At 37.3% G+C, this 24,788-nt stretch overlaps 2 protein-coding genes across 4 annotated transcripts; one reads left to right on the forward strand and one right to left on the reverse strand.

Annotated features, from left to right (window-relative positions):
• Positions 1-12: 12 nt before the first annotated feature.
• On the forward strand, positions 13-5,599 carry LOC132850604 (gamma-glutamylaminecyclotransferase-like). 3 transcript variants are annotated; one of them, XM_060877247.1, is made up of 3 exons: positions 13-175; positions 4,514-4,555; positions 4,736-5,599. In XM_060877247.1, the coding sequence occupies exons 2-3, from the start codon at positions 4,529-4,531 to the stop codon at positions 5,231-5,233; spliced, it is 525 nt and encodes a 174-aa protein (XP_060733230.1). In that variant the 5' UTR covers positions 13-175; positions 4,514-4,528; the 3' UTR covers positions 5,234-5,599. The 3 variants fall into 3 exon arrangements, with proteins under 3 accessions (XP_060733230.1, XP_060733231.1, XP_060733232.1); XM_060877248.1 differs by having other exon boundaries at positions 4,739-5,599; XM_060877249.1 differs by having other exon boundaries at positions 4,805-5,599.
• A 5,634-nt stretch (positions 5,600-11,233) lies between these two features.
• srpx (sushi-repeat containing protein X-linked) lies at positions 11,234-23,274 on the reverse strand. The gene is made up of 10 exons (XM_060877250.1): positions 23,148-23,274; positions 18,373-18,420; positions 17,826-18,017; positions 17,521-17,697; positions 17,295-17,421; positions 16,609-16,730; positions 16,157-16,336; positions 15,539-15,672; positions 15,331-15,452; positions 11,234-12,073 (listed from the first exon to the last, which is right to left on the reverse strand). The coding sequence occupies exons 1-10, from the start codon at positions 23,212-23,214 to the stop codon at positions 11,896-11,898; spliced, it is 1,347 nt and encodes a 448-aa protein (XP_060733233.1). The 5' UTR covers positions 23,215-23,274; the 3' UTR covers positions 11,234-11,895.
• Positions 23,275-24,788: the final 1,514 nt, after the last annotated feature.

The raw sequence follows: 24,788 nt of genomic DNA on the forward strand, positions 1-24,788 counted from the left end.
CTTTTCACCGGCTCCATGGTGAATATATACCTAAAGAGCATTACAGAGAGGACAGAGTAGGCACTTAATAACCTTTGTATTGCGCATAAATGGGATTTAAGGAGCCATTTGGCAATTTTGACAAATTGTCATAGGCACTTTTGGGAAAAGGGGGATTTTTTTAAAGACAATTCAGGTAAGATTTCCAAAATGACATTTCTAAGATTTCTTCTACATGTAAATATGCACTTTAAGTTTTGTTTCACTAGACCTGATCCATACAGGTGGTATAGATGATAGTCTGTAGTTTATTATGCAGCATCTCATTGGATTCTGTTCACAGCAGCAGATTTGCAAAAACGAAACTATGATATAGATGAACTAAAGAAGTCTAACCGGTGTTGAGAAAATAATTTACACCCTGAAATCTCGAACATAGTTAAAATATAACGCTTTGTGGAGTTGAATGTGTTTAATCTCAGCTGGAGAGAAAAATGTCCTGAAAAGTAAATGTGGTCATTTTGTTTTATCCCTGTGACTCGAATCTTTCACTTCACTGAATCGTTCACTGAATCGTTCACTGAATCGTTCACTGAATCGTTCACTGAATCGTTCACTGAATCGTTCACTGAATCGTTCACTGAATCGTTCACTGAATCGTTCACTGAATCGTTCACTGAATCGTTCACTGAATCGTTCACTGAATCGTTCACTGAATCGTTCACTGAATCGTTCACTGAATCGATGAAAACCTTTTTTTTTTTTAGATGTTATTGTTAATTCACTCAACACGTTAATTTAAAAAACGCAGTTTTCAAATAAAAGATTTAGTGTTATGATCTATTAAAATCGGCATGTCCAATCTAATAAAATTAATTTCAAGAAAAAACATTGTCAGTGCAGACTAGTTTTGAGAGAGTTGTGAATGATGATATGAATGTAATTAGTAAAATAAATACATAAATAAAAAAACATTACGTCTATGAAGTCATCAGGGATTTGTACACATTCATTCATGGAGAATAACACCATGAACAACACACCAGACTCACACTTTCACCCTCTTTATCTTCACGTTGATCAAACAGCATGCATACAGGTGCATCTCAATAAATTAGAATGTCGTGGGAAAGTTCATTTAATTCAGTAAATCAACTCAAATAGTGAGACTCGTGTATTATATAAATTCAGTACACACAGACTGAAGTAGTTTAAGTCTGTGGTTCTTATAATTGTGATGATTTGGGCTCATATTTAACAATAACCACCAAAAATGGGTATAGAATAGAATATGGTGACATGCCAATCAGCTAATCAACTCAAATCACCTGCAAAGGTTTCCTGAGCCATCAAAATGGTCTCTCAGTTTGGTTCACTAGGCTACACAATCATGGGGAAGACTGCTGATCTGACAATTGTCCAGAAGACAATCATTGACACCCTTCACAAGGAGGATAAGCCACAAACATTCATTGCCAAAGAAGCTGGCTGTTCACAGAGTGCTGTATCCAAGCATGTTAACAGAAAGTTGAGTGGAAGGAAAAAGTGTGGAAGAAAAAGACTTGAGTAAAGTTGGCTTCATATTCACAGATTCAAGTTTCCAGAGAACAAATCCGAAAACTAACAAAACCGAAAACACATTAACAAATCCGAAAACAAATGAACAAATCCGAAAACACAACGACAAGTCAGACAACCCGGAAACGGTAGTGTATCGTTTTTGAATGGAAACTTACCGATCATTGGACAAGACACCTGTCACTCAAGATATACAGGTATGGAATCTTATGTGTAATGTGTAAAGTTCTCCGTTTAAATATAAGAAAATAACAGAATTAATCCACAGTAATCCATTCCATCCATCCATTCCAACTTTTCCCTGCGGCGGACTGTTGAACTTCATGTATACCTTGAGTGACAGGTGTCTTGTCCAATCACAAACTATACCAACCTCTTCCGGGTTGTTTGAAATGTCGTTGTGTTTTCTGATTTGTTAATGTGTTTTCTGATTTGTTAATGTGTTTTCTGATTTGTTAATGTGTTTCGTTCACCGATTCAGACAACCCGGAAAAGGTAGGTATAGTTTGTGAATGGAAACTTACCGATCATTGTACAAGACACCTGTCATTCAAGATATACAGGTGAATGAAAGGTGTCTCGTCCGATGATCGGTAAGTTTCCATTCACAAACTATACCAACCTCTTCCGGGTTGTCTGACTTGTCGTGTAATTAGTTTTGCACTTCTCAGCCACCGTATGTCCTATTAGATATACTACAACACTTATTTTGGGGAAATGTTTTTTGTTTATTTTTATGATTTTTCATATTATAAAAAAAAATCAAGTGTTGTAGTGTTAATTATCAGGAGATCAGTGAAGTGTGATCTGAATTTGGTGACAGTACAGTGTATTACAGTAAAGTTATTGACTGTTTTTATAGTATTCGCTTTGCAGGTTTTGCACTTTGCAGACGGTCCCTTGGTATCTGTCTCTTATGTGTTTGCACATAGAGACTTGTCTATTTTGTCCACCGCAGAGGAAAGCCGATTTTGAGGAAAATTTGGTTGTAGCTGCCTCTCTACATTACTACGATTAAAAAAAAGAGGTGTTATTTGTGTAGTAACACCCTTTAGTTCAGGAGTTATTGACTCGGGAAACTTGAATCTGTGAATATGAGGCCAACTTTACTGAAGTAAGAAAAAGATGCACAACCAACCGAGAGAGCCGCAGCCTTGAGAGGCTTGACATGCAAAATCCATTCATGAATTTGGGTAAACTTCACAAGTAAAGGACTGAGGCTGGGGTCAAGGCATCAAGAGCCACCACACACAGACGTGTCAAGGAATTTGGCTACAGTTGTATTCCTCTTGTTAATCCACAGTCATGGATCATCCATGGCCCACAGATTTACTGCCTTACTCTTGGATTATGCCTCAAAATACTCAAATCTGAATCGAATTCCAATTGATTCTATGTTCTTAGAGCATTCAACAGGTGGGACAAAAGTAAATACACAGAGCAGAAGTCACGCAGCAGCTCTTAGAAGATAGGAAAGTTTAAATCCCCTCGACCTTTAAATTCACCAACTCAACTTTCCAATGGATTTTCTCGCATCATTTTGCTTTTTAAACGCTGAAATCACGCGAAATGGAAAACAGTTGGGTTTTTAAAAAACACGAAAAGAGGTGCGTTTTTGTTTTAAGACAAAGACATCGTGCTAAAAGTTTTTACACTCTCAGATCATCTGAACCGCATACAGAAATACCGTAACCAGGTATTTATTGTGGATTATTTGTGTTTATTTTGTCCATATTACGGTAGATTCCAAAACAAACCCAAAATAAATAGATTTAGATGCATTGAACACCTACAATGACATATAAATCAATTAAATGAAGTTTTATAGTTACTGTAACTCAGATACAGAGGTGTGCCAACATGTGCCAACCTGGCACACGAGTGTGTGCCAATACAAAAACCTCTCTTTAATAGCTCTGATACACAATAGATAAATCAATCTTGAAACAGTTAATTGTGAGATGTTATAAAATAGATTTCTGGAGTTTTTAGGCTTTCACTTCATGAATTCAAAGATATATATACTGTCTAAAATTTTAATATTTTGTCAAATGAAAGTTTTATTTTTTTATTTTTTGCGGTCTTCCATCATCTCTTATTCTGATCTGGTAATATATGGAATTACCAGAATTATGGAATTACACCCTGAGAAACCTCAGATATTACAGACGATGCCAACATGTGCCATCATGGCACACAAGAGAATCCGCCTAGACATCCTTCTAAAAAGGAAGGATATCCATATATATATATATATATATATATATATATTCGTATATATATATATATATATATATATATATATATATATATATATATATATATATATATATATATATATATATATATATATATAACTTAAACTTATATATAGTTCCCAGAACTACTTGAAGCTATATAAAGCTTCATGCTTGATGTAAGCTTAAAATTGTGTGAAATTATATGCTTCACCTTTAGTGTATCTTTGTAGTTCAGTGAATGGGACTTGTACATGGTTAGAGTATAGATTACTTGAGGGGAAAAATAACAAACAAAACACAAACCAAAAATGACAAAATTGGATCCATTTCCTTCTTTACCTTCTTTACACATAATAGGTTTGCACAACAGGTGTAGGCTAGCTCTGAAACTGGAAGAAGCTTGACTTTAGTTTGCTGGGTTACTTCCTTCAGCCGTTTTGTTTCCAAACAGCAGACATTGCAGCCACATTACTGATGGGTTAATCATGCAGAATAATCCTCTCTGGCTCAGTGTTTGGATAGGTTAGGGCCTGGAATGCCAAGTTGCCACTCTTCATGATATTTTTTTTATATATATATATATATATATATATATATATATATATATATATATATATATATATATATATATGAGTCTTTGATTTTCTGGGAAAGGCTTTTTGTTGGTCTATTAGCAGAAAATAAAACATCTGTTTATGATCACTTTTATATTACAGGAGTTTTAATCTTGGATGAGGAAGTTCATTCCTACAATTCTGGTAAGCAGGTCTTCTTTGTAAAGAGTACTATAGCATTATACCAATACAAATACAATTTTTTTTATCACATTTTATAGCCAGTTATCCTATAAAAAGGCTTTTGATAGTTGTTTTTGGTTTGGACAACTGTAGACCAGTTTAGGGTTGTTATTCTCGATTTTGTTTTGTTTCTTCTAAAAGCAGATTCTTAGCTTTCTGCTACCAGCTACACAGATGACGCATGTTTTTGTGTATGGCACTCTTAAAAAGGGCCAGCCTAACTACTACAGGATGATGGACACTACCAAAGGCAAGGCCAGGTTCCTTGGCCATGCTCGCACTGTTGAAAAATACCCCCTGGTGATAGCGGGCAAGTACAATATCCCATTCCTCCTCAACAAGCCTGGAGAAGGACAGCGTGTCGAAGGAGAAATCTACAGTGTGGATGAACCAATGCTGAAATTTCTTGACTGGTTTGAAGGCTGTCCAGAAATGTATCAGCGAACACAAGTCTTGCTTGAGGTTAAAGAATGGGTTGGAGAGGAAGAGGAAGCACCTAAAGTGGGCAGTACCACCGAAGCCTTTATGTACAGTACGACCACTTACAAGCCTGAGTGGCTCCTGTATCCAACCTTTGACAGCTATGATGCATATGGGGATCACGGTCTGCAATATGAGCCTCGAGAAGCCAGAGACTGATTGATATTTCTGACTGATAATTCATTTTCTGTCATTATCATTGACAAGTCTTTCTGGAGATATACACACAGCCATACACAATGACCAAATGCATTCCCTTCTGTAAATAAGCAGGGAGTGAGAATGTATGTGAATTAATACTGAATCTAATACTGAAGATCAACACTTTATTTTATCCTCCAACTGATTCTGAATTTAGCTAAACAGCAATAGCTTTTTTTTTAAATAAATTTTATTTGATGAGTTAAAAATTAAAATGAGTTTTAATCATGATTGATGTTCATGCTTTGTCAAGAAAATAAGAAAAGACAGGGATTTAAATGTTTCTCGTTTTCCACCTCATTTTAATAAATAATGTAACTCACACACTCACTCATTTTCTACCACTTATCCGAACTACCTGAACTACCTCAGGCATCATCGGGCATCAAGGCAGGATACACCCTGGACGGAGTGCCAACCCATCGCAGGGCACACACACACTCTCATTCACTCACGCACTCACACACTACGGACAATTTTCCAGAGATGCCAATCAACCTACCATGCATGTCTTTGGACCGGGGGAGGAAACCGGAGTACCCGGAGGAAACCCCCGAGGCACAGGGAGAACATGCAAACTCCACACACGCAAGGCGGAGGCGGGAATCGAACCCCCAACCCTGGAGGTGTGAGGCGAACGTGCTAACCACTAAGCCACTGTGCCCCCATAATGTAACTTATTTTAGTAAATAATGTAACTTTAATAAATAATGTAAATTATGTCAACTTTAAAGGTTTATTCTGTTCTCCCTCTGTTTTCCTGTGAGGATTTTTTTTTTTCAAAAGCACTGATTAGAACCATCAAATAACCAAAGAACCACTTGGAGAATTCTTGAAGCATGGTTTTTCTAGAAAGGTATTTGACATACATCTATTCTACCTCATCCCAAAAGGTTTTTCTTGTGCTTCTTATAGCACTACATAAGTAACTCATAGCACTGTAATTAGCTCAACTGTGTCGTGTAAGCAAAGGTAAAAATGGAGCTCTTCATTTGGATGTATTCCAAGCATCCAAAAAAGTCAGTTGAGCATTGGTGCCATAAAACAACCAAAATAACCTTAACCTAGTGCTTATTATTGTGCAAAACATCTGTACTGTATGGAAGTGAACCATAGTTCAGATTCAAACCACTTCAACACATATCTCCACCAAATATCCCCCATTTCCATATTTATGGGCAGTACTGATTTTCTGTGCTGAAAATTTGACCCTAAGTGCATTTAATTGTATGGTCAAGCCTATTTTACACTAAATTTATTAGTTTTCTGTTTATTTTATTTTTTCCCACCTCAAAAACCCCTGTTTAAGAAATGAGCTGTATTGTCTGTATATGAGCTCTACCTGAGCTGTATTGCCAGTTATAGAGGGATGAGTTGGTATCTAATATGATCTATTTGAGCTGAAATCTATACCTTTAACACTCTCGCTCACTCACTCATTCATTTTTTACCGCTTATCCGAACTACCTCGGGTCACGGGGAGCCTGTGCCTATCTCAGGCGTCATCGGGCATCAAGGCAGGATACACCCTGGACGGAGTGCCAACCCATCGCAGGGCACACACACACACTCTCATTCACTCACGCAATCACACACTACGGACAATTTTCCAGAGATGTTAATCAACCTACCATGATGTCTTTGGACTCCTTTCTTGGGTTTGCTAGGTGAGCAGTCTTATATGTGGTCTTATATGATTATAATTCTATCTATATTATACATTATTACCTTAGATCATATAATATCACAGTATCAACAATATGTGTAACCTTGCTTCTGCTCTATCACAGAAAAGTGACCACAGTGCATATTCTGCATCTATATCTGGATGCAGGTTTTTAAACAGTTTTGTCAATCAATAGCTTAAACCTTTCAAGAACACCAACATGAAACTGGAAAAAAAAAGTAACCCTGACTGCACGTTAATCTATGATGATAGTATTCACTCCTAGTACAACCTTATCATTCAGTCACTTTGAGTCATATTCAGAGTTGAGTTATTAACCTATGGTAGGATATAATGCACAAAATTAAAGTATGTTGAGCTGTAAATATAGCAAATGAGCACATGCTTTAGCTTAAACCTCAAAATCTGTATGTTTTCTTTAAAGGGAAAGGCCTAAAAAGAAAAATTCTGGCATTAGTTTTTGATTTGCTAAATCAAAATAGCGAATTAAAACTGTGATTAAAATACAATTTCATGACATGGTGTCATTAGTTGAAATTCAGATGAAACTTTATTAAACTTGGTGTACACTGAGTAACCATCGATAAATAAAATGTCAACTATTTTATGATAGTTGAATAATGAGGGTGAAGTAATTTTGTTGAATACATAGTCATTATTGTTATACCAACTTACTGTTCATGCAGCAGTGATACATTATACTAGTGTCCAAGTACATAGTGAAACCTATGCTATGCTGCTTTTATTTATACATTTCTACCAAATTTAAGAAACTATAACATTTTGAATTCTATTCTACATACATAAACTACTACTACTTCTTCTTCCAAAAATTATATATATTTATATATACTAAACTTTCTTGCTTTTTCATGCTCATTATACCTCATCACTAAAATATTTTCTTAGATTGAAATAGTGATGTTATTGTTTATAATAACCTAAAATAATAACTCTTTAGTTTAACAACATGCTCCAATCAATTGTTCAGGACGCAATAGTGATCTCTTGACGCTTGGAAACTTGGGCAATCTTCTTTGTCAGTATTACCATAAATGTCAGTCATGTTATAGTTAAGTGTACAAAAAAAGGAAATATTTTAGGGAACAGGAGGTAGTTGTTTTTTTTTCTATACACTTTATCCTCATCCACTGGTCCTTGCCATATAATACAGAATTCGAGAACTATGCTACAAAGTCCTGCTCAGAATGCATTTGACATGGACTTTCATGCATGCCATGCATTTCTTGCTTGTATGGAGGGTATAATAATGTTGTTCACTTTATGCAGACTGTAGAGACATATAAGCTTCTCAGTGTGGAGCATACGGTTATCTACAGTACAACACCATTTGTGGTTGGGACCATGAGAAGGTATTGCACAGCTATGAGAAAGAAGGCGCCCTGGAATTCATTCCCTGATCAATCCATCACTTCATAGAGCCATGCAAAGGTGTATGTGTACGAGTTGCAATAAGGAGAAGTGCACTACTACAGGCAAAATGTCATAATGAATGGTACTGAAACCATGAGTAAAAAGACTAGATATAACTCAAACAGATGTAGACATCCAGTGCTCACAGCAGGACCCTGACCTTTATAATCTAGTGTAGGAGGTTGGAGGTGTGTCTTTTGGGAATAAGATACTAAATATATTTATGTATTATTCACCATGTACTCTGATGTTGAATTCACTGATAGCTTTGTTTCAGTGAATACAGTGTACATTTGTTTAGAGTTTCTTTCTGTAAAATGCATTTCTGTAGACTTTCCATTTTGTATTAGACTGTAAAGCACAAAATCGGTTATTCTTGTATGAGTATTGACACTGAAACACAAGAGCTAAAATTAAACATATACTATTCAGTATGTCTTCAGAATACAGATCTTATCTTCTGGGGATAATCCCAGACCACCAACAGTCTCACCTCACTGATCCGCTGATGCAATTTTTGTCCTTTGCAACAATACAAAGATCCAACTATTTCAATCCACAGAGATAACTGAAGTGTTCATTCAGTCCCTTGTCATTACTACAACTCTCTCCTGGCAAGTCTGCCTGGGTGTACAATCTGATCTCTGCATCTGATTCAGAACACTACTGCATGACTCCTTTTCAATCCCCCCCAAATGCTTTAACATTACCTCTATGCCTTGCTCCCGCCACTTCCATCCTGTAGCTGGCAGAATCTGATATAACACCCTGATGTTTGCCTTCAAAGATAGAAACGGTCCAGTGCGGACCCACTATAAAGCAATTATCACGTCTTGCTTGATTTAAGTTGCTAATAACAGTTGCTAATCTGGTGTCTGGTGACAGTGAATGTCAGTTACATGAGCACATGTTTAGTATATTGAATTGTGTGGATTTTAAATACCATTACGCTATTTTTCTTGCATTCATACTAAAGGTATGTGTGAATTTAGAGCACTGACCATAGAAGGGACGTTGTAGCTTAGTGGTTAAGGCTGACCAAAAGGTTGTGAGTTTGAATACCAGGTCCACCAAGAAGCCACTCCTGGACCCCTGAGCAAGGCCCTTAATGCTCAGTTGTATAAAATGAGATTGGTTTCTTTGGATAAGGGTGTCTGCCAAATAATGTAAATGTAGAAGGAAGGTAATATAGTGCCATCGACTTTATCTGTATCTGCCGAATAGTTTGTTTTCATTTGCAGATTTAGATGTGAAGTTGGATGAGGTATACAAAGTGGGCTAGTGTGAACTCTATCACTACGAGTGATACTGAAAAACCTAAGACTGATGGAACAAGACATTTTAGTTCACAAAAGACAGAGGTGGGAGTAAGTCACACATGTGCAAGTCACAAGTAAGTCTCAAGTCTTAACCTTCAACTCTCAAGCAAGTCCGAGTCATTTTTTGTGAGAGTCAAGTCAAGTCAAGTCACTGTTTTATGTTAAGCAAGTCAAGTCGTAGCTTGAGTAAAGCAAGTCACTGGTAAGTCATACAGATGTTTGATAATTTAACTAAATGTATATATTAAACAAAGTTAAATCTACAGTATTTATGGACTATGAGAGTTTTATTTGCAACAAAAATGATTATATGCATTTATTTTTAAAAGGTGTCCACATATAGGTGAGTTGTAAATACAATAAAAATCTAAAAATGAATAAAAATCAAAACTACAAAGAATAAGATGTAAATATAACTGAAATAAGGCCAAAATAAAATCATTTTCTCACCCTCATGATGTTACAAACCTGTATAAATTTCTTTGTTTTGATGAACACGTAGATATTTTGAGGAAACCATTCATGAGCCCCATTCATTTCCATAGTGGGGAAAAAAGAATACTATAGAAGTGAATGGGGCTCATGAATGGTTTGGTTACAAACATTCCTTAAAATATCTTCCTCCGTGTTCATCAAAACAAAGAAATTTATACAGGTTTGTAACATCATGAGGGTGAGAAAATTATGAAAGAATTTATTTTATTTTTGGGTGAACTGTCCCTTTAAATTGAATGTGTGTGCGTGTGCATGCGAGACAAGAATATGGCTGTGCTTGCAACTCTGAAGTTTTTTATTTTTATATTTATGTTTTTTTTATATATAATGTGCATCCCATAAAAAAATCCATACGCTTTTCACTCAAAGCCTAACACTGAAGACCAATTATAAGTGCTATTGCAAAAAAGCTGACATTTCCACATGAACAGTGACCAACCATTTCCACTACATTGCGCTTGCAAAAAAAATAATTTGATAGAACTTTGTCATTCAATTGTGAGCGATGTGGTCGCATACTGTTGTTCTTCTCTTCTCATCTTGCACAAAATCCCGGTACCTGAACTTAATTATTTTTGGTGTAGCGCCTTCCATGTTTCGTCACGACTGTTAAGGTTTATTAGTTAGTGCACGCGCTCCCTCTGCTTGCCTGCTGCGTCACGTGGTTAGTTTACGCTCTTGCGTGCGTTTAAAAACAGATTTAAAAAACAAAAACAAAAAAAAAAGTTATTTCGAGTCATTTAACTCCGAGTAAAGTCTCAAGTCATGAATGTCAAGTCAAAGTCAAGTCGAGTCTTTTTTTAATATTTGTCAAGCAAGTCTCAAGTCTCAAATTTGCGACTTAAGTCCGACTCGAGTCAAGTCATATGACTCGAGTCCCCCATCTCTGACAAAAGATAACAACTTAATTTTCTGTTTGCTTATTTACTTTTTTTTTTCTGTAAGTGTATTTAACCCATGAACCAGATGCAGCAAAACTCATTATGCTATAAGCATCATTTATCAAGCTGGACACAATGCGGGTATTTCTATGCTCTTGAGCAGCATTTCAATTTATTAAGAACACTTATGCACCTGCTCATTTATGCAGTTTATTATGTGGTAACTGTGCAGAATACATGAAATCTTCTAACTGTGACATGGTTGTTGGTGCCACACTAGCTGGTTTGTCCTGGGAATTGCACACACAACGGTCTCATCCTATGACATGATTTATTCAGGAAGATTTTCTTTTAATAACGTTGGAGAGTAATCATTTAAGAACGATAAAACACATGCAATGAGTACACATGTACATGTGCATGTTAATATTTTTTAAATGATTTTATTTATTACTTCTATGGAGAGCCCAGCAGAAATATGCAGCTCAGTGCATAATGTGCGATCTGCAAGAGCTGTATAGAGCAGCAACTCTATAAATAAAAGCACATATTTCCATACAGAAATCACATTGAAATTTGACATTTCAGAGACATTAAAGTGTGCATATTTATTTCTTAAAGGCAAGTTGAATTGGAGTGAATGAGGTCAAACTATATATTAAGACAGAATAATATTAATATTGACACAATAACATATAGAGTGACAAACAATATTAGATACAAATCACAAATTTGTATATAAAATACTCACTCATGCATTTATGGCTCTGTGTGTGTGTGTATGCGTGTGGACTGTTTGGTTGTCTAGCACGTATGACCTGCTTCTTTTTGCAGAAGGTTCTCTTCAGTGCGCAGGGGGAAGGTGTCAATAATAGTGAAGATCTCTGCTGCTGTGACTGGGTATGTGTAGCGCTGTTTGTCCACTCCCTGTTTGTCCAGCAGCACCAGACTAAATGAATTCTGAGACAGCTGCAGCAGCATTCTGTACAACACACACACGCACATACACACACTGCTCATGTTTGGGCTCTGATTACTGTGAAGACAGTACTGATTTCTAAGTCTAGGAAAAGATGCACTTATGATTATATTAAGAAATATGGCATTAGAGTATCTGCTGCCAAATCACATGCTTATTAAGCTGTGATACTGCAAACGTGATAACAGTTCAGTAAACACAAACTACAAAACAAGCACAAATCAAAACACTGTATATAACCTCTGCACAATACATGTACATAGTTTATCTTTTTTTTACTCCTCATTACATCTGCACTAAAACCATTTCTGTAATTCTGTAATTCTTAATGATGTCAACACATCTCTGCACTGTTAAAGCCTTTATATTTATTCACTGTATATTGCTTTCATATATACCACTTGCTGTAAATATGCTAGATATTTATCTGCACTTTTTGCACGACTGCTACATTTTGCACTTCTGGTAGATGCCAAACTGCATTTCGTTGCTGTGTACCTGTACAATGGAATGACAATAAAGTGCTATCCATCTATCTATCTATCTCTCTCTCTGAGGCTCTATCTATCAATCTATCTATCTATCTATCTATCTATCTATCTATCTATCTATCTATCTATCTATCTATCTCTCTCTCTCTCTCTCTGAGGCTCTATCTATCTATCCATCCATCCGTCCATCCATCCATTCATCCATCCATCCATCTATCTATCTATCTCTCTGAGGCTCTATCTATCTATCTATCTATCTATCTATCTATCTATCTATCTATCTATCTATCTATCTATCTATCTATCTCTCTATCTCTCTGAGGCTCTATCTATCTATCTATCTATCTATCTATCTATCTATCTCTGAGGCTCTATCTATCTATCTATCTATCTATCTATCTATCTATCTATCTATCTATCTATCTATCTATCTATCTATTAGTGTTAATTTCGTCAGATGAGACGAGACGAAATATGTTCGTCAACAAGCTTTTTTTCATGACTAAGACGAGACGATGACAAGACTACACCACTGTCCAAAAACGCTGACTAAGACTAAATTAACATGCATTATTGTTGACGAAAAAAGACGAGACGAAAATGTTTTGTATAAAATAAAAACGAAGATAAAATCTCTCTTCATTTTCGTCTACAATTGTCTCTGCTTTTTCATCAGCTGTTATGCCTTTAAAATTATTTTGAGGCTTTGAGGCTTCGCTGTTGCTCAAGTTACAGGTCCGCGAAGCGGATCCCGCTTATTATATTGCTACCTACCGAATAAATCAATAATTTGACACAAAATGATGATTTAAAAAGGAGTTTATTGATTTAAAAACAATTGTATTTTTTCCGCCAAAGAAAATAGTGCGCTTCATCTCTACGGTTAGAATCCTATGTGTCCATGGCAACGCTCTGTTTTTCATGGCAATGGTGTGTTATAGTTCGCAGCAGTCTGTTATCAAGAAATAAAATGGTGTGTGTGTAGAAAGAATTCGTCCACACGCCGCTCTAAATAAATAAATAAATAAATAAATAAATAAATAAATAATCCTGAGCGCAAGTCCACCCCTGGTCTAGGCGGCTTTTTGTGTTAAATTATATTTCCTGTCACTGCGCAGGCTCTTTGATTGTACATGACAGCTTATGTCCCGATGACCGGTCTTTGCATTACGATTAAAAGCAGTATCATTAAAGTAAAAAATGTGATGTGCGGTCAAGTTCGAGTGTAAAGACACTGTTTAAACGAGTGTTCTCAACTTCTCACTGATACTTTTGTGATTCGCGGAGTTTTGACAAGTTTTATAGAATTGATATTGTTTCTTATTAAAAAGTGGTGACAGAAAAAACTCAGCACCCTCAACCTGAAACCTCTTCCCACGCCCCTGTCACAATCACATCATAATCAAAACTAATTAGGCTTAAAAGCAAATGTATATGTAAGGGAATCAAGTTTAACAATTACATGTAATATTGCTCCAAATATCATCAATAATGGTGTGTGCAATACCATATATAACTTGCATTAAGTCGGTAATTACATATATATATATATATACACACACACACACCTACAGTTTTGATCTTAGGCTTTTCATTAAGTTATTTATTTCCACTATAACACTTGTGTTCCTGATATTATTGCATTTAATGAGGCCTCGTTGTATTTATTCCTACAATAGATTCCAGATGTGGTCAAGCTACAATTTTTTGACTAAAACTAGACTAAAATTAAAAGACTTTTAGTCGACTGAAACTTGACTAAGATACCTTGAGTTTTCTTTTGACTAAAACTAGACTAAAATGACGAGACTTTTAGTCGACTAAAACTAAGACTAACAAAAAATATATGTGAATGACTAAATATGACTAAAACTAACAAGGACATTTGGCACAAGACTAAGACTAAGACTAAATTAAAAATAGGTGACGAAATTAACACTACTATCTATCTATCCATCCATCCATCCAATAAATAAATCAACAGTGGTTCACCAGGTTACCGACTACTAAGTTAAAGTTTGTTCAGAGGATTGTCGCAAACAGTGAAATTCACCAGTGCTGATGCACAAAATATTACTATTCTTGAAATGCTTCTGTTCCAATCAAACTAATGGACCAGAAATTCTGTAAAATTAAGTTTGAATATCTGGAAGCCCCATTTGCAAGAAAACGCGTACCAGTGGCAAATGAGCTGCTACTACACAAAAGAGTTTGAGGCTGTTTTCACACTTAGATTTTTTTCCAGATCAGGAACATTTGATGAAAGGCAAAAGCTGTTTTTGAGCCTGAGAGCAGTCCATAAATTCAATTTATGCTCCTCTTTCTTCCATCTGTAGTATAAACCACATCAGGTATATAAGTTATAAGCTCTCTGTGCTGCATGCCATGTACAGTAATGTGATAGGTTCAACTTGTTTTGTTACTTTATGGTGTAAGTTTCATTATTTTAGGGAAACGGTTAAGGGTCAGCAGATGAGACAGAAGCCCTTACTGATGTATATAACAACAAAGTATGAGTAAAGATCTTATACGAATACGACTCCTCATTTGAAGATATTCCTGTACAATGAAATGGCATGCATCCAAAGACTGCTGTTCATCACCAGTAGAGTGTTACCAAAGAAAAATACATATTTGTTTGAACCATAGTTCAGAAGCAACTGTATATGAATATAACCTATTCGTGCAAAAAGCCCTTCTCTCAGGTGAGACCAGACCTGCTTCTGTGTATGGACATATTCAGATATTTACTATGAGGTTAGACTATACCTGAGCTGTATGGCCAGTCCTGGAGGAATGATGTGGTATCTAATGCGTCCTATTTGAGCTGGATACCTTCCTACTAGTTCAATCACAGTCACGTGTCTTAAGTCCAAGCCGCATTGTGCTTGCTGAAACGCACAGAACATCTCATGAATATTAAATAGCATAATTCATGAATCAGTAAAGTCACAACAAGACAAGAAAGAACTATTACCTGTAAATTAGTCATTTGGAATCTGTAGTAATGGTTGGCCGCTGTGGGGGTGGAGATTATAAGCAGACGACGTTTCTCATAGAACTGGTCCAGGAGTTGGGCAGCAGATCGAACCCCGACATTAATATTCATGGCTGGAATTAATAACAAGGGAGGAATATGGTAACTGAACAATGGAGTCCTTATTGCCATTGTGTTGTTTTGTGTCAATGTGTAATTTTCATTCATTCATTCATTCATCTTCTACCGCTTATCCGAACTACCTCGGGTCACGGGGAGCCTGTACCTATCTCAGGCGTCATCGGGCATCAAGGCAGGATACACCCTGGACAGAGTGCCAACCCATCACAGGGCACACACACACACTCTAATTCACTCACACAATCACACAATACAGACAATTTTTCCAGAGATGCCAATCAACCTACCATGCATGTCTTTGGACCGGGGGAGGAAACCTGGCACGGGGAGAACATGCAAACTCCACACACACAAGGCAGAGGCTGGAATCGAACCCCCAACCCTGGAGCTGTGAGGCGAACGTGCTAACCACTAAGCCACCGTGCCCCCTAAAAAGGTTTATTTCTAACTAAATTATACATGACTTGCTCTACATACCTGCACAGCTGGTTTCCATGCCAGACCATTCCATATTGAATTGGCAAACTCGGGCAGCACTGCCTCTCAGCTCGTAACCTCCCAGGCAGCGGAAATCACATGTTGCACCATAATTATCACCTGCACTGTCACACTTCATCCATCCATTTTCAGGCATTGTGAGGGGAGTGCAGCGGCGCACTGTAATGGGAAAAACATGAAAAGAAATTTCAAGGACTGGATGCTAATAACAAATCGTAATATCAAATGGAGATAAGATATATTTGTAGAATGGAAATGGTGCCAGTATATATATCGCAGAGCACAATCACACACAATAAACAATTTAGATATTTCAGCCTACAAAACATGTTTTTAACTGGGAAAGGAAACTGGAATACCTGGAGGAAAACCCTAAAGCACATGGGATCAAACCCTTAACCCCAGAGGTGCCATGTTAATGTATTATTCACCTTTTACTCTGATGTTGAATTTACAGGTAGCTTTGTTTCCAGCCCGGTCCAATACAGTGTATGATTGTTTATGGTTTCCCTCTGTGAAGTATGTTCCTGGAGGCTTCCCCTTTAGTATTACACTGTAAAACCCAGAATGTTTATGGTTACAATGGACTTTACTGAACTATAAGAGCTGTAATTAAGCACATACTCCTCAGCATATCTTCAGGATACAGTGCAGCCTGTTATTTCTTGTGTATGGCTTTGTACTTAATCACACAGGATCTGAAAAGATTTTAACCATTTTGATTTTTAGCTGTGGATTGTAATATAATGCACGAGATAAACCACAAGAATACAAGTCAGTGACAGACAAAACTAAGGAGCAGAAGAAAGGTTTATCAGAATCAGAGGTTTAAATCCCACTGATGCCAAAGAGTCCAAAAGAGAAACGAAATCAAAGCATCTTTAGCCAGTTGTGGGAGTCCAGTGAGATTGCATGAAAGTGGGCATGAAAGAGGGCATAGGGTCAGAGTGCTTTCCTTTAAGTGTGATACAGTGCCTACGGTTCATTAATGATACATGAGCAGCAGTGTGAAAAGTTCAGGTGGCTGGCTTCACCTTTGGTACAGGAATATAATTATATCAGATGAATTCGTGTGTGTGTGTGTGTGTGTGTGTGTGTGTGTGAGAGAGAAACTAACTCTGTGAGTATGCCGTCTGCTGTGTCTACACCTTCCGGTGTATCCCAGGTCACTTTTGCAGTCACTTTTCCTGGCTCAGCTGTCTTCTCTTTCACATTTGGACACTTAATGACCGGAGGATCCAGATCTATGAAAACAAGCACCTTAATAACTGGTGGCAATCGTAGCTTCAGTTCCCAAAGTATATAGTTTGAATTTGATTTTGGGTCATGATCATTTTACACACCCAGACACAGACTCTGGCCACCGCTCCAGGACTTGCTGCTCTGGCAAGTGACCCTGCGGTCTCCACGTTGTGTGTATCCTGGTGAACAGAAGTACTGGCAGTTGGAGTTGTAGTAGAAACCATCTGAACACTTAAACCCACCGTTAGATGGCATGGCCAGTGGTGGGCAGCGGACCTCTGTAAAAACAGTCTGATCAGTTAAACAAGTGCTGATGTAAGAGTATGTTTATGGTAAATATTTGATATTCTGCTATCTGTTGACCGTTGTGCATCAAATATCATGTATGCATCTGTGTGAATCTGACCTCTGCAGGTGTATTTTCCTGACCACTGTTTAGTGACCATGCAGAGTATCTCACTGCTGCCATGGAGCTCATATCCTCTCTTGCAGTGAATCTTACAGCGAGTTCCCAAAACATTCTTATAATATTCACCACGTGGTGTTTGGCAGCTTACTTGTCCATGCTTTACTTTGACTGGAGCACACCATGGCACACCTACACAAGACAGATAATGTTTGTACCCACACACTAAAAAGGTCACACAACTATGATAAAACAACCACAAGTTTATGGTCATCTCTAAACAGAACCCAAAATTATACTTACCTGAACTCAGTGTTTGCCTTCAGAGTAGCCATGGATATAAAAGCAAAAAGTAGTATTGAGTGATGAAGGTAAAGAAGAACAGAGGAGCGCGTTTAGCCAAATAGAAGGCCAGAGGAATCAGAAAAAAGAGCTAATAAAAAGACTGCGATGAAGACATGCCTAAAAATACCAATCACAGACCGTGTGATGCAACCAGAAAGCCTGCTAAAGGTATATGTGTGTGTGTGTGTGTGTGTGTGTTTACCTGTGTTTCTTACATCCTCATCGTCAGTGTAAGACCAGTAGCCCGACCCTGGAAAACAAGACGGCAAAAGAGAGCCAAGGACAGTCTGAATTGCCACGGAATCACAGAGATTACAAAGACCTGCATGCAAGATAAATCTCTGATTCCCACAATGTTGGCAATTTCTTTAAAACACAAACCAGCATTTGCTCCGAGCGGCTTGAGAACTTCAACCAGCAATGCGATGTTTAGTGTAAAACATGCATGTGCTTTCTGCTAGTAAACAATGTTGACTCCATTGTTTTTGCATATATTTTCTTCAAACTGCATTCTTCCTTCTCCGTACCTCTAAAATATAATACCAAAAAATCCTATCAGCTGCAAATTGGGAGAGGGACATTAAATATGATTTACTATCCACTATGCACATATTATAAACACGCAACTATACGTTCTGTTTATACTGCTGGTAAATGAGATGTAAATATTTGTAGTTCTTCTGTGTAACTTGATATGATCAAATTGTTTACAATACAAATAATGCAGTAGGTGTATCAGACCCATAAACACTGAGTGTGTATCAAACATGTGGAAGCTACACAAGAACATCCGGCCTGCCAAACATCTGTCCATATTCTAATTTGAGATTTTTACGGCGAAATAAATTCTATCGAAAAAATTGGACAAAAGTCACTGACTGACTGGCAGGTTTTCTCTCGTTTTTTTTTCAGGATAGGATCATTGCAAGTTTCTGGAAAACATGAAAGGCAACAACGGCCCCTACAGGAAATATGGTGAATTGCAGATGTTAGAGGTAGCAGTACTGAAGGTACAAGGACAATGCACACTGTTCTTACTGTTCTCAATACATTGTAATGGCTGAGATACTCAACTCCCTGGCTAATTGTTAACCACTTGTATTTGAACATTAGGTTTTAAGCTGCTCTGGGTGAGGAGTGAGATTGGCAAAATGCTCTACAGGTAATAATACCAATTCTTCAGCAACTTGCACAAAGGTACTTGCACAAAGCAATGGCATTAACCATATTCATTTTCAATAACAATATTTCATGTCTTTCATTTATTAAAAAAATTAACATTACTAATGAAACGGCAAAGATGCTTTATTAAGTTTTAAAGGTGGATGCTTTTATACAGGTAAGGAATAAGCCACGAAGGCATTCATTCATTCATTTTCTACTGTTTATCCGAACTACCTCGGGTCACGGGGAGCCTGTGCCTATTTCAGGCATCATCAGGCATCAAGGCAGGATACACCCTGGACGGAGTGCCAACCCATCGCAGGGCACACACACTTTCATTCACTCACGCAATAACACACTACGGACAATTTGTCCAGAGATGCCAATCAACCTACCATGTAGGTCTTTGGACCGGGGGAGGAAACCGGACAACATGCAAACTCCACACACACAAGGCGGAGGCGGGAATCGAACCCCCAACCCTGGAGGTGTGAGGCGAACGTGCTAACCACTAAGCAACCGTGCCCACCCACGAAGGCATGTAAAATGATATTAAAATTATTAACAACAGGGTGATGTAATGCAACCTGATTTTATTTTTTTTTTAAACATAACACAGTATACATTTTATATATTTATAGTAATGTTTAATGTTCTGGAACATTCGTTACATCCAAAACAGTCATTCTCTCACCAGCCTAAAGTTAATGATAAGAGATAATACAGTTTGTCACTGTACCAAAAAACTGCTAAATTTATTTGTCCTGAAGACATTATATCTATGACGGTTACAAACTGGGAACAGTGGTAAAAACGCCAAATTATATCCATCCATCCATTTTCTGTAGCACTTATCATTTTAGCCTTTAGTCTTGCGGCTCATACTCTACACCCTGGATGGGACATCAGTTCAGGATCAAACTTAATACCTTGGAGATGTGAGGCAGCAATGCCAACCACTGCACCACCATGCCACCCCTTCTCTATTACAGTCAACATGTAATTTTCTCTTCCATTTACATAGCTCGGGATAAACACCACTGCACTCCAATAGAAACAGGTTTCTGTGGTTTATTCCATTTAGATCAGTGGTGCATACTTACTGTAAACTAAAAACATGTTATCCTGACTGAAGTGAACCTTTAAGTTTAAACTAAACTACTAGCCATTACCCCATACATAGCTCTTCCTGCCGACCACAGATAAACATAGCTCATCTCTTTACTTTATATGTACAGAATAATATCAGTAGGTAGAAATAGCAGTTCATGAGTCTAAGCAGTACTTAGATTCTCAAACACATACACTCACACACACACACACACACACACACACAGACACACACACATATTTCTTGGAAATCCTCTTTTTGCAAGTTTCTACCTTCAGATTAATATCTCAGGATTCTTGAAAAAGATTTTTGTAGTCTAATCTATGTGTGTGTGTGTATGTGTGTGTGTGTGTGTGTGTGTGTGTGTGTATGCTTGAGTGCTCCATGGTCCTCTTGGCAGATGAGTGCATCTGTTGAGCTCAGCAAAACGTTGTGCAACTCTACTCTCATACAGAGACAAGTTTTCCACTCGCAGCAGGCTTTGCTGGATCAGTGTACAGTTTGCTTCTCTTGCCATCTCTTTGATGTGACAGAGAACTACACAGCCTTACAGAATGCTGTTACAGCTAAAAGCACTTACACACACTTTACTGTTGCTTCATTTCAAAGCTTTCGGGTCATAAAATGTGAGAATCGAATCCATCAATGATGTTTATTTAAGTTGTCAGTGGATGTTGGAGAAACATCAGGACATAATATTGCTTTTATAGATACATTTGCAGTATTGTTATACATATGGTACAAACATGGTACTGCAGTATACGTACATATGGTAAAGTAGACCTTACAACTTGGCAGGTTGTGTTTATTCTATCAATGCAAATCCGAGTCCTGGAACGTAGCTTCATGTTGCAACCTGTGTGAGATCTACCATACATACTAAACAGTTTGACCTATTACTTTTACACTCAGAGACTGACACACAACCCGCCTGTGAAACACGCCACACTTACACGTCTGCAAGACACACAAACACTTACTGTACATGAACTCACTACTATGGCTAATGTGGCCTCATGAATGGTTCACATACTTACAAAGATTTTCCACTAAATCCTTCAGGAGCACTGCATACCATTAATGACTTGAGTCAGACTGTAAATGATTCACTTTTATATGCATCATGCATGTGTACTTACTTCTCCCGGCGAATTCTGAGGGGGATTGCAACATGATCTTCAGGATTTTTCTCATGCAAGTTCTTATTTGGTATTTTGATTAAGCCTTTTTGAACCACTGCTTCAAGATTCACTTAGACCTGAGCTAAACGTGAAGGTGGATGCAGACAAGTTGAGTCTCTTTGTACAGTATAACTGAAATGTAAATGAGAACAGTGTGTAATGTTCTCTCGGTGTGTAAACTACTACTAATAATAATAATAATGATACACGCTGCTTATAATACTAATAATTATAATACTATGGTGCTATAATACTAATGTGTTCATTCCAGTATTTCCGCACACTTAATATTGTTTGAACATACAGTATTTACACTGGTTGGTGCTGTAGTAGTAGTTTTTGTTTGCACTGTGTTTTGTCCTGCACTGTCTTTTTTGTCTTTTGTCCTGCACTGTTTACACCAGGTTGTAAAGATGCACTTTATGTGTCTAGGACTAACTTACTTAAGTCCTTAGCTCTATCTTTGTTCTATGTAGCACCATGGTCCTGGAGAAATGTCTCATTTCACTGTGTACTGCAACAGCGATATATGTTTAAAAAGACAATAAAAGCTTCTCGACTTGACTTGCTTCCCAGGAAAAGGCTTTCATGTGATCATTTGGTCAACTTGGTAAAGTTGGGAAAAAAATACTGATGGAAACATGCTTCGTTTTAGTCTTAAATTTAAATGCATTTACCTCAATTAAAGGTTGGATTATGGTAAGGTTAAGCAAATTAACCACAAAAAGTTTTTCTATAACTCTTTTACCCATCCTTAAAAAAATGATTGCGGCGGCATTATATATTTGACAGGTTGCAAGTTTCGTGGTTTATGTACACTTTATGTTAGTGTGCACCTCTTCTAGAACAAATCATTTTAATGCCAAAAACGTCTGCCCTTATGACAGAAGCACCAAGTGAAAACGTCTTTTGAGCACATTTCCATGATCAGTGATGAAAAGACAATCTAATTTCACACTTTTTGTGATGCACTGGGCTCAAGCTGTTGGTACCCATGAAAGCAGTTAACCTCTCCACCTCCTAAAAATCTGAGTTTAACCCCTGGATCGGACAACAGATGATTGGACAACAGATGATCACTAAGATCACACATGAGGGAACGTGCCACATGCCAAGTGATCTATTTGTCTTTTCATTAATTTATTTGGTGAAAGTCAAGTAAAGTCAGTGAACAGACATCAGAGCTGCTGGATTACACTTGGGAACAGTTGGATGAATGGGTACAGTGTTTCAGCCTCATTGACACTAATAGTTGGCAGTGTTTGCCCTGAAACCCACCCCCACCCACCTACCCACCAACCCACACACACACACCCCACCTCTACCCCAAAAAACCGTCCACGTAAACACACTCATAACACATTTCAACCTCAGACCACACACGGCAGACCTCGAGGATTATATGCATTCCTCGTATTCTCATACAACAGCACAGTTCTCAGAACTCTTGAACGCTGCATATTCGCGTGCTATAAACCCCAAACTTGTGCACAGGGCACGAGGGAGCCTGACGTCTCTTACCGTCATACGCGAGGCAGCAGGCGACCTGAAGTCCCACCAGCACACACAGACTCAGCCAGTTGTCCATGTTTAAAATTGTGCAGGAGCTGCTTCAGAATCCGTTGCATTCCTCCTCCTCCTCCTCCTCTTCCTCCCATCGAGCGCCGCCTCCTGTGCGAAACACGAGCTCCTCATCCTGTAGCTCTAAACCATATAAACCCTCATAGGAACCTCAGTGCTATGTCATATAGGGAAAGTGTCCCTAGTTCTCCTCAATATTATTATTGGTCAAATATGGCTATCAGTGATCAACGTTTCAGTTACACTCTAAAGAATAAATATCCCAGACTGTATTTATTTACACTCACTAGCCACTTTATTAGGAACACAGCTGCACCTTCATGCATTTATCTAATTAGCCAACCAGGTGACATAAAAAAATAAATAAATAAAATAAAATAAAATAAAATAAAATAATTAAAATGAAATAAAATTACATTTAAAAACAGGCAGATACAGCAGATTCACCCAAACTAGACCATAGATCATAAAGCAAAATCAGCTGATCTTCTATCAGTCTTTAACTGTCCAGAGTCTGTTTGCATTGTAGACTCATTCTCCTGCTCAATTGCAAAAGCGTGGAACTCAAAGTGGTCTTCTGCTGTTGTAGCTCATCCACCTAGGTTCAATCATTTGTGAATGTTGAGATGCTTTTATGCTCATCACAGTTGTAAAGAGAGATTGTTTAATCAGACTTCCTGTCAGCTCAGACAAATCTGGCCATTTTTCAATGATCTCTTAACATCAAGGTGTTTCCAGCCACAGAATTGCTTAAGGTTTTTTTTTTTTTGTGTGTGTGAGACGGATTTGTGTGAAATCAGCACAGGAGATCAGCAAAAACACAAACCAGCTAATTTGGTACCAATATCCATGCCACTGTTAAAGTGCTCACGTATATAGTGTGTCTGATATTTGACGTGAACATTAGCTTCCTGACCTGTATCTGCATATTTTGTATTCTGCTGCTGCCACATGGTTGGCTGATGAATGATCGGTTGTGCAGGTGAGTGTACGTATGTATTAGATGCAAGAGATGTCTTTATTTGCCATGTTATTTAAAGTTATTATAGGTATAGACCTAATTGTATAGTTAAAACAGGTCTAATTTAAGAGCTGTTAATATGACTTTTAACATACAGTGTAACTTTGGCTTCACTAAATAAATATTATCATACATATATTTGCCTAATGTGCCTAACATTTACAGTATATTAGTTCAAAAATAAAATCCCTTTAGGCCAATTTATGATTTATTTTATTTTCACATTCATTTATTAGTAACGTTCATTCATTCTAGTACTGCAAAATGTAATATGAGCTAAAAATAAATACAGGAAAATTAATTTAATATTTATTTAATAATGATTATTGACTGTTTTTTTTTTTTTAGAAATACTAGTCTTAAAATGAGTATTACTGCATAGAAATATCAAATCAAGTCAAGTCAATAAGCTTTTATTGTCATTTCAACTATATATAGCTGACGTTGTACACAGTGAAATGAGACATTTCTCCAGGAACATGGTGCTACATAAAATGACATAAAGCTACATAAAACAACACAGAGCTAAGGACTTAAGTCCTAGCCACATACAGTTCAAT

The sequence above is a fragment of the Tachysurus vachellii genome, chromosome 8 (genome assembly GCF_030014155.1).
Source record: "Tachysurus vachellii isolate PV-2020 chromosome 8, HZAU_Pvac_v1, whole genome shotgun sequence".
Lineage (NCBI taxonomy): Eukaryota > Metazoa > Chordata > Actinopteri > Siluriformes > Bagridae > Tachysurus > Tachysurus vachellii.